At 44.3% G+C, this 10,860-nt stretch overlaps 1 protein-coding gene across 3 annotated transcripts in view; it reads right to left on the reverse strand.

Annotated features, from left to right (window-relative positions):
* The window catches only part of COG3 (component of oligomeric golgi complex 3), a 49,797-nt gene extending 43,152 nt beyond the window's left edge, over positions 1-6,645 (reverse strand). For 2 of the 3 annotated variants that reach the window (XM_075128578.1, XM_048850626.2), the window contains exons 1-3: positions 6,224-6,645; positions 1,167-1,313; positions 538-599 (exon numbers count right to left, since the gene is read on the reverse strand). In XM_075128578.1, coding sequence (XP_074984679.1) covers positions 538-599; positions 1,167-1,313; positions 6,224-6,382 — 368 coding nt within the window. In that variant the 5' untranslated portion in view covers positions 6,383-6,645. Of the gene's footprint in view, positions 1-537; positions 600-1,166; positions 1,314-6,223 lie in introns of those variants that run through there. The other variant, XM_048850634.2, reaches the window with a different exon arrangement.
* Between the last annotated feature and the right edge of the window lie 4,215 nt (positions 6,646-10,860).

Below are 10,860 nucleotides of genomic sequence, written 5' to 3' on the forward strand. Positions count from 1 at the left end.
CAAGCCTTACCATTTTCCAGATACAACACAAAACTCTTCCCACAATAAAGGCCAGAGAACAAGCAGACCGTAAAAACCAAGCGATAGGGAAAAGAGCAGGTTATTTTACAGTAAAATTTAATGCATGCTCTTAATTTTGGATGTGGCAACTCAACATTGTGGCACTAGCCACAGTAGAAATATCTAAGATCATCAGTCACTCAGAAATGTTTCAGACACAACTCTTTATGAATAGTTGATAAACAGCTAAAGTCAGTTGAAAGTAGTCCTTCCCAGATTGAAGAAAGAAAGTCAGTCAGGTGAAAATAGATACAAATTAGACATAACTGGGAAAAGTGCCATAGGATGCTGAAAAATTAGATGCATATATATTAGTGGACAGGATAAAATCCTACATATCATATGCTGTAATATGTCTAAGTGGGAACTGATATATACATAAAAGCAAAATTTCACTTCTAGTTTAGAAGCTGTTGCTGGGGGCAGAGACTAAAAATATACAGTGATAAAATTCAACAAATGGAAGAAGGATCATACCTGTACTTAGCACCTTCATCTTGATCCATCTGGGCCTGCAGCTGAGCAAACCATGAGAAGAACTAGAACACAGATTTTTAGATTGTCAACAATCCAGACATTACAAGGAACCAATTAGAGAAACCATCATATCTGGAGTTCTAGAGCAATCAACAGGATATAGATGATGAATTGCACCACAACATAAGCATCTTTCATTATTAAAGGAAAAAAACCCTTAAGTACTCAACAACGATTCAGACAGTCCAGAACCTAGCAGAGCACAATTCTACCACCTAACTAAAGGAAAAAGGTAGAATGCGATCTCCTTGAGTTTCTAGGAGCACAACATTAGCACTGTCTATCTCACTGCAAACATTATGGGATTGAAATGCAACATTCTGCGGGCAACACCACTGTCCTTTGTTGATGCTTTAGCCTCTCAATACAGGAAAAACATCTAGTATTGAACAACCAAGATGTTAAAGTTTAATTTTCTTCAATTTTTTTGCATGTCTTAAATGCTAACAAAAGAATTTTATAAAAAACATAAGAAAGGCACACTAAAGCTTCACAAATCCACTGGGAAGAATTTTAGCACTGAAATGATACCTCTAGGATTATAAAGCAATTAATTTGGTGTGATTTACCTGCTGTGCAGTTTCAATTCTTTCATCTTCCATTCCCAAAGTGGTGAATCCTTTCAAGAGGATATCCTCTGTTGATTCAGGTATTGCTGCAGCCAGCGCGACACTTAGTGACTGTGATGTTAAACTGCATAAATCTTCAATTGGAAGCTGTACATAAAAATCCCATCATTTTAGTTAAATTACTTCTTAAAAATTAACGCTTAATTTTAAATTAATATGCAATAGTGTAAACAACATCTCAATCACACCAAATTTATTTCTTAAGTTCCCGTTTGTTTAATTTTGAAGGAATAATCAGCATGGACATTTTATAAACTATTTCAATAATATATTTAAACACCAGAGTATCAAAATTCAGAAATATTTAAAATATTCACTTAATTATCCCAGGACCAAAAAAAAAATAAATTAATACTTTCTACTAAACAAGATTAACTGAAAATGAATTAATACAACCCTCTTGGATATGATCTATATTATTGAAAAGCGTTACAAATCTCCAGTTTAGCTAGCTAAACAGCAAGACAAATTAATGTTTGTGGACTGAATATCAGAAGACATGGGGCAGGACTGCACTATGGGGAAAAATAGATCTAAGCTACGCAATTTGAGTTATGTTAGTAGCGTAACTCAAGTCAAAGTAGCTTAGATCTACTTACCACGGAAACTCTCCTGTCAATTCCCCTTACTCTTCTCGTTCCAGTGGAGTACCGGAGTCAATGGGAAAGTGATGGGCGGTTGATTTACCGGGTCTTCACTCGACCCACTTAATCGACCCCTAGTGGATTGATCGCAGCAGCATCTATCCCACCCATAGTGGAGACAAGCCCATGATGATTCATATTTCCAAGTGCAAGCCAAAATAACAAAGGTTTACAGTATCTACACAGCACAAAAACCCTTTGACTGGCATACAAGCTAAACAAACTTCCATTAGATTTTTCTGCCATATGACCAAAGGAAATTCCAAGCCCAATATTGTCACAACCTGAAATTCCAATAATTTCAAAATGTTTTAAATAATACTTCCAAATAGATATTCCAGATGATTATACAGGAAGGTTTCTTTAGAAGATAATTCCTATATTTCAGAATTTAAGCTTATTAAATATATTTTACTGAACATAAAAAAATCAAAGTAATTTGGGACAATTTAATTTAAGTATTTTTAGACTGGAGACTGCCTTGGAATTAGATGCTGTATCTTATCCCTGAAAAAAATTTTACAGCTAACGAGGATGTTCTCCCTAACTATTCTAACATAACATCCTCTTCTTTCATAGTAGCAGCCATGTTAGTCTGAATCCGCAAAAAGAACAGGAGTACTTGTGGCACCTTAGAGACTAACAAACTTATCTGAGCATAAGCTTTCGTGGGCTACAGCCCACCATTTGCACAATTAAAGCTTACTCACAACAACCAAGAACATAACAAAAGAGCACTGTACACAATTTTAAAAAAAGTATTACTTTTCTACACAGAACAAGTTATCTGTGGCAATAAAAGTCATTGTCTGAAAATATTAACCAGGTAAAAAGCCTCGTCTAGGTTTTAAAAGTCTGATAACTAATGAATTCAACAGAACTTCATATCTTTTTGATTTTTGTTAGCAGGTTGTTTGTTTGTTTGTTTTTGCAAGAGGCAGTTTTAGTAGTCATAAAAGTAGAGGCTGATGATGCCAGATTCCTCAGACAGCTTTGTTAATGCACCTTAATTTTGACATTCAACATGCCTACTATCTAGCTACTATTAGCAGGACTAATTTTAAAGCCTGACCTGCCCCGAGCCCAAGAGGGTTGAGTCATTTTCAGACCTGCCTGCAACACTCCCCCTCCGACCCTGTGTTAGCACACCACTGCTTGGGGCTCAGCCTGGTGGGGGATCCCCATAACCAGTGCCCATAATCCATCTCCAGCCACCTCCTACCTCTGGGGTTGTCACAGTGGCAGCTGTATAGCCCGTTCCTGCTGGTTGCCACCCGCTGCTGCACTGTGGAGTGAAAGACACTGCGACCCATTGACACAAACACACCTCAGCATATACAGTGCAAAGAGGTTGCGGTGGCTGGCAGGCAGGAGCAGCGCCTACAGCGGATAAGGACCCCCCAACAAGACAAGGTGAACAGGGACAACCCGACTAAACAGGTTCAGGTTGTTTTCTGATCCAACACAAACCTGACCTTTGTAGTGGGGTCTCGTTGGGGTGCAAGTTTGCCATCATTTAATCCTGATCCTTGCTTGGGCAGGGTTTGCCATGCCTGCTAAACAAACTGGTAGTTTTGTAATATGGACAAACCGGGTCTAAGGATGGGGAAGCTGGTGACTTGAGGTGGAATTTTAACGTAGATTTCCAGAAGTGAAAGGCTAGTGGATAGCACACAAGACTGAGAGCTAAGGGACCTGGCTTCTAATCTGACTAGCTGCGTGACCTCAGGCAAGTCAGCTAGAGTCCAATTTTCAGATACGTTGAAGACCCACAATTCCAATTTATTTCAATGGGAGCTAAGAGTGCTCAGCATCTGTGAAAATCAAGCCCATAACTTCTCTGCTACTCTGTTTTCCCACCTTCTTTTGTAAGACAAATTTAGATCTATGATAGAACAGCATTATAAAAGTGCTAAGTATTATCATGTGCACGAACCCTTTCGATCACTATGCTGTCCAAGAATGAGTAACCCTTCTATAAACATCTGGACTATTAGTCTGCTGACAGCTTATTGCATTTCAATTAAATACAATATAAGAAATAGGTAAGTTGGTCATTCATAAACAAGAATTTGTTGTAAAATTCAGCTACAACAGAATGGAGCTAGATGGAAATACTTCAATTAACTCACCTAGTATTTCTGAACAACAACATTTTTGTTCCCTTTTTTCTTCATAGATCTGTCCATTCAATAGCATTTAAAAAAACTAGGATTTGTAACAGGTACTATAATTCTATTCAACTATAAAATATTTTCTCATTCAAAGGGAAATTTTGAAGACCGTAACAACATTTTACACTTTCTAGCTACTTCATGTATACCCAAATTGTCCATCTTAAATATATTAAGTAAACTCCACCAGCACATAGCTGCTGCTATGTATGTTTTTCCTGCTAGCAAACATATGAGAAAACTGATTGTGAGACTCAGATTTTCACACAAGGAAATTAAATATGCTCAGGGTGTTGAATAAATTAACCTATACTAACAATAGTTATTAACAAGATACAGACCGGCCTGTCTTCTTAGCAGAAATACGTATTCGGAATGCTAACAACACTATTCATCAAAGTAACCTTAACAGCTTAAAACAATTATATGCAACAGGCAGTATTACAGTTTGCAGGTAAGACAAACAAGAGTGATATTGTGCAGAGCTAGTAAAACGAAAACCAATACTACCCTAATGTGTTATTGACCAACTTCTGGTTAAAATAATTTAATTGCATTGCTTCTTGTTAAAAATCAATAGGGCATAAACTTTTATGATGGTAAAAAATAGAAATACTTCATTTTTTAACTGATAGGCTCTACCCCAGCACATCTGCTGTCTAAATAATGCATTCATAACTCAAGTATGCCATATTGCTACAGGTCCCAACTCATCAGACATCACACCAGAGCAGAATCAACTTATGTTTTATTAGCGTTTAACATTTTGTGACATTATGGAAGGTTGGGTTTACGTAGTTGTATTTTAATGAATATTCTCCCTTTCAGTGCTGATTTTAAATTATGTGGCAACAAAGCATCCTACAGTCCTTTACAAGATGAAAGCCATACACAAAATTTTATCTGTCTGGATTATTATATTTAAAACATTGGGTGTGTTTAGTCAGGAGAAAAGAATACTGAGGAGGAACATAATCTTCAAGAACAGAAAAAAAGAGGATGGTGATAAACTGTTCTCCTTATCCACTGAAAAAGGACAAGCAGTAATGGGCTTAAATTGCGGCAAGGGTGATTTAGGTTTTTCATGAGGAAAACCTCTAACTGTAAGGGTAGTTAAGCAGTGGAACAAATTAGCTAGAAGATTATGGAATGTCCATCACTAAAGAATTTTAAGAACAGACTAGTCAAACACTTTTCAGGGATGGCCTAGATTCAGGGGTGGCCAAACTTACAGATCCTCTAAGATGCATATGATAATCTTCAGAAATTTGAGTGTCAGGCACATGTGTCAATGCTCAGGACTTCAGCAAGAGTAGGGCTGAAGTCCCAAGCCCTAGCAGGTGTCTCCCATGGGGCAGAAGCCCCTAGCCCCACCACTCCTCCACACTGCAGAAGCCCGGAGCTTCCCTCCTTCCCCGCGTCTGGTAGGAGGAGAATGATGGGATGTGGGGGGTTCCATGAGCCACACTTTAATTGTAAAACTGCGAGCCGCGGTTTGGCCATTCCTAGAAGATAACAGTAAGTCCTGCCTCAGTGCAAGAGGCTGGACTAGATGACCTATCGAGGTCCCTATGATTCTACAGTTACTACAATGGAGCCATCTCTGGGGTGGAACAGCCCCCTGCAACAGGAAGCGAATAGTGAATCCAGGTGAAACCAGAGCAGTACGCTAGGATAGTTGAAATGTAGTTATTTGCATGGAGAACAGGGCAGGTACTGGAGCTCACTCTTCGGGAAGATGCCAGAGAGGCCTTCTTAACCACATAACTCCTCAAGACTTCGCTCATTTCATCTCCAGGACAGCACTGCGAGCTGCCGCACCACCAGCGAGGTCCCCGCCTGCCAGACCCGGGTCCCCCTCACCGCAGGCAGCTCCGCACGGGATCGATGCGGCTCAGAGCCCCACTAAGACCAAGGGCACGACCTGGGCAGCAGCAGGAGGTGGCCCGACACGCCCTGCCCCCCGGCGGGCCCCGGGTAGCAGCCTCCGGCCAGCCCAGCCCATGATTCCCCCCCACACACCCCGCCCCGCCCAGCCCGGGGGGCGGCCCAGGCCGCGCGCCGCCTGGCTACGTGGCGGTTGCTCCCGTTACAGGAACGGGGAGGCCCCAGCGTCCGCCAGGCGCCCCCCAACCGCCTCCGCCGCAACGGTCTCCCGCCCCGGCCCTTCCCCGCTCACCTCGGCAGGGACGGGAGGGTTCTCAGCCGCCGCCTTGAGCTCCAGCACCGAGTCCGTCTGTCGGTCGGTGAGAGGCGCCGTGGGCCGGGGCCTACGGTCCCAGAGGCCGAGCTTGTCCCGGATCTCTCTGTCGCCCAGCTCCGGGGTCGGCTCCGCCATCCTCACGGCCAGCGTCAGCCGGAGCGGGCAGGAGAGGCCACTTCCGGGATCCGGGTGCGTCCGACGCAGCGAGGGGCAGAGAGAGGAGCGGAACCATCTGAACACGGAAACGCTTCCGGAGGGAACGAGACACGCGGGAGGATTCCACGCGCTCACAACCAGCGGGAGGAGCTGATCGGGGACGGAAACTTCCGGCGCAGGGAAGGGACTCTTCGAACCCGATGGGGCGCAAGCGCGCCTTCGCCCTCATGACGTCATTGCGATGCGTAGACGGGCAGTGGGGACGGGGCCTGCTTGCCCGGCCCGCTGTGACCAATGAGCTCAGGAGACTGCAGCTATTGACAGTGGGCTGCGCCCCTTGCAGCGCAGGCCCCTGCTCAGCCGGGCTGGGAGCCCCGAGACACGCGTTCTAATCGCGTTTTGGCCGCTAGGGTGCAAAGACCCGGAGCAAGTCACTTCCCGCTCTGTAATAATGACATTTTAGCTGGGGTCGGTGGCACTGCTGGCCAATTGTATTCGTCCCCGCAATCCTCCTGCAGCCAAAGACGCTGGAAGCCACAACCCAAGCACCCCCGCTTTAAAAATAAAGTTTAGTTCTACCCTGATGACAAACCGATGAAACATGGAGTGTAACTATTGCCAGGGCATATGCCTGAGTCTGCAGCCAGTCTGGAACAAAAGGGCTGATTGGCCAGAGCCTGAGCGCTCAGACCCATCTAGTCAGCTTCAAGGGGTATTAACTCTAAAACCAGCTACTGAGGGAAAACAGGGGCACTATCACTGCTACCCCAGCAGAGGTCACTGGGTGGAACCCCTCACAGTTATCACCCCTTCGTGGCTAGGGCATGTAATACCTGTACACAATTGTGCAGGACCTGCCTCTTCCCTTCACTCAGACAAGGGGAAAGGTATTTGAGTCATTATAGTTCACCTAGAATTATGTATCTTCTCATGGAAATTAACACTGGTTGTCTTTCTTCATTGTACAGTCTCTCAAAGAGCTCTGCAAAATTTGTTATTTTTTCCTCCATTTGGTTTAGTCACTATTGGACCTTACTATTCCACATTGCCACACAACACATTAAACTCCATCATCTTTACTTGTATTTACTCTTCTCATTAGTGGAAGAGCTTCAGACTTGCTCTTTGTTAAATGTAGCTTTATTTGCTTGTGCAGTAATAAAAGATGCTACATTTTGAACATTAAAACCAACATGAAACAATCCTGCAATTATTTCCCAGTTTATCTTTCAGCTTTGAAACTAGCATCCTAACTTATTTATGTAGTACTTTTTATGCTAAGCACCTTTCTTGCATTAAAAATTGACTTTTTAATTTTACTTTTCCATATTACTTTATGAAAAAATATACCACTTATCCAGTTGATTAATTTGGCCTTTCTGAAAAGCCCATGTAACCCATGTGCCTAATAGGGAGATATCTCTTTAAGAGACCCATTGGTGGGGAGGTAGAAGTGAGCTGTGTCTGTGTCATTATTTTTTTTATTAAATCTGAATATTTTCCCAGAAGCCCAAGAAATTCACACTCTTATTTCATTTCCAAAAGGATTGCATAGCCAGACTATACTTTTTGTTGATCTGCAGATGTACATGAACGCATACAGGGTTCAGAGTAGCAGCCGTGTTAGTCTGTATTCGCAAAAAGAAAAGGAGTACTTGCGGCACCTTAGAGACTAACAAATTTATTTGAGCATAACCTTTCGTGAGCTACAGCTCACTTCATCGGATGCATTCAGTGTCATCGGATACATTCAATGGAAATTTCCACTGAATGCATCCGATGAAATGAGCTGTAGCTCACAAAAGCTTCAAATAAATTTGTTAAATCTCTAAGGTGCCACAAGTACTCCTTTTCTTTTTGCATACAGGGTAAGGTTCATTTCTATGGATATGTCTACACTACAAAATTAGGTCGAATTTATAGAAGTCAGTTTTGTAGAAAACGTTTTTATACAGTTGATTGTGTGTGTCCTCACAGAAATGCTCTAAGTGCATTAACCCAGCGGAGTGCTTCCACAGTACCGAGGCTAGAGTCGACTTCCGGAGCGTTGCACTGTGGGTGGCTATCCCACAGTTCCCGCAGTCTCCGTCGCCCATTTGAATTCTGGGTAGAAATCCCAGTGCCTGATGGGGCTAAAACATTGTCGCGGGTGGTTCTGGGTACCTATCATCAGGCCCCCGTTCCCTCCCTATCTCCGTGAAAGCAAGGGCAGACAATCGTTTTGCGCCTTTTTTCTTGAGTTACCTGTGCAGACGCCATATCACAGCAAACATGGAGCCCGCTCAACTAACTGTCACCGTATGTCTCCTGGGTGCTGGCAGATGTGGTACTGCATTGCTACACAGCAGCAATTTATTGCCTTTTGGCAGCAGACAGTGCAGTATGACTGGTAGCCGTCATTGACGTAGTCCTGGGTGCTCTTTTAATTGGGTGCCTGGGCAAACATGGGAGTGACTCAGCCAGGTCATTTCCCTTGTTTCGTCTTGAGGCGATTGAGTCCTACTGGCAGTGCACTGTCTTTTAACCTCCAGCTAGCAGAAGATGATGGCTAGTCGTACTGCACCGTCTTCTGCCAAGCACCCAGGAGATGATGATGGCTAGCGGTCATACTGCACAGTCTGCTGCCAGCAAGATGTATAAAGATAGATGAAGTGGTTCAAAACAAGAAATAAACCAGATTTGTTTTGTATTCATTTTCTCCTTCCCTCCCTCCATGAAATCAACAGCCTGCTAAACCCAGTTTTGAGTTCTATCCTTGAGGGGGCCATTCAGTTTCTCGCAAAGCCACCCCCTTTGTTGATTTTAATTCCCTGTAAGCCAAGTCATCAGTCGCACCTCCCTCCGTCAGGGCAACGGCAAACAATCGTTCCGTGCCTTTTTTCTGTGTAGATGCCATACCACGGTAAGCATGGAGCCCGCTCAGATCACTTTGGCAATTAGGAGCACATTAAACACCACGCGCATTATCCAGCAGTATATGCAGACAAGAACTTGGCAAAGAGATACCGGGCGAGTAGGCGACGTCAGCGCGGTAACGTGAGCGATGAGGACATGGACACAGACTTCTCTCAAAGCACGGGCCCTAGCAATGTGGGCATCATGGTCCAAATGGGACAGGTTCATGCGGTGGAATGCCGATTCTAGGCTCGGGAAACAAGCACAAACTGGTGGGACCGCATAGTGTTACGGGTCTGGGACGACTCCCAGTGGTTGCGAAACTTTTGCATGCGTAAGGGCACTTTCACGGAACTTTGTGACCTGCTTTTCCCTGCTCTGAGGCGCAAGAATACCAAGATGAGAGCAGCCCTCACAGTTGAAAAGCGAGTGGCAATAGCCCTGTGGAAGCTTGCAACGCCGAACAGCTACCGGTCAGTCGGGAATCAATTTGGAGTGGGCAAATCTACTGTGGGGGCTGCTGTGATGCAAGTAGCCAAAGCAATCAAAGATCTGCTGATATCAAGGGTAGTGACCCTGGGAAATGTGCAGGTCATAGTGGATGGCTTTGCTGCAATGGGATTCCCTACTGTGGTGGAACCATAGACGGAACCCATATCCCTATCTTGGCACCGGAGCACCAAGCCAGCGAGTACATAAACCGCAAGGGGTACTTTTCAATAGTGCTGCAATCTCTGGTGGATCACAAGGGACGTTTCACCAACATCAACGTGGGATGGCCAGGAAAGGTACATGACGCTCGCATCTTCAGGAACTCTGGTCTGTTTCAAAAGCTGCAGGAAGGGACTTTATTCCCAGACCAGAAAATAACTGTTGGGGATGCTGAAATGCCTATAGTTATCCTTGGGGACCCAGCCTAACCCTTAATGCCATGGCTCACAAAGCCATACACAGGCAGCCTGGACAGTAGTCAGGAGCTGTTCAACTACAGGCTGAGCAAGTGCAGAATGGTGGCAAAATGTGCAGTTGGAAGTTTAAAAGCACGCTGATGCATTTTACTGACTCGCTTAGACCTCAGCAAAACCAATATTCCCACTGTTATTGCTGCTTGCTGTGCGCTCCACAATATCTGTGAGAGTAAGGGGGAGATGTTTATGGCAGGGTGGGAGGTTGAGGCAAATCACCTGGCTGCTGGTTTCGCACAGCCAGACACCAGGGCAGTTAGAAGAGCACAGGACGGCGCAGTGTGCATCAGAGATGCTTTGAAAACCAGTTTCATGACTGGCCAGGCTACGATGTGAAAGTTCTGTTTGTATCTCCTTGATGAAACCCCCCACCCCTTGGTTCACTCTACTTCCCTGTAAGCTAATCACCCTCACCTCCTCCCTTCGATCACCGCTTGCAGAGGCAATAAAGTCACTGTTGCTTCACATTCATGCATTCTTTATTTATTCATCACACAAATAGGGGGATAACTACCAAGGTAGCCCAGGATGGGTGGTGGAGGAGAGAAGCACTAGGAGGGGTGGTGGAGGAAGGACAAGGCCACACAGCACTTTAAA

Source organism: Caretta caretta, chromosome 1 (genome assembly GCF_965140235.1).
Source record: "Caretta caretta isolate rCarCar2 chromosome 1, rCarCar1.hap1, whole genome shotgun sequence".
Lineage (NCBI taxonomy): Eukaryota > Metazoa > Chordata > Testudines > Cheloniidae > Caretta > Caretta caretta.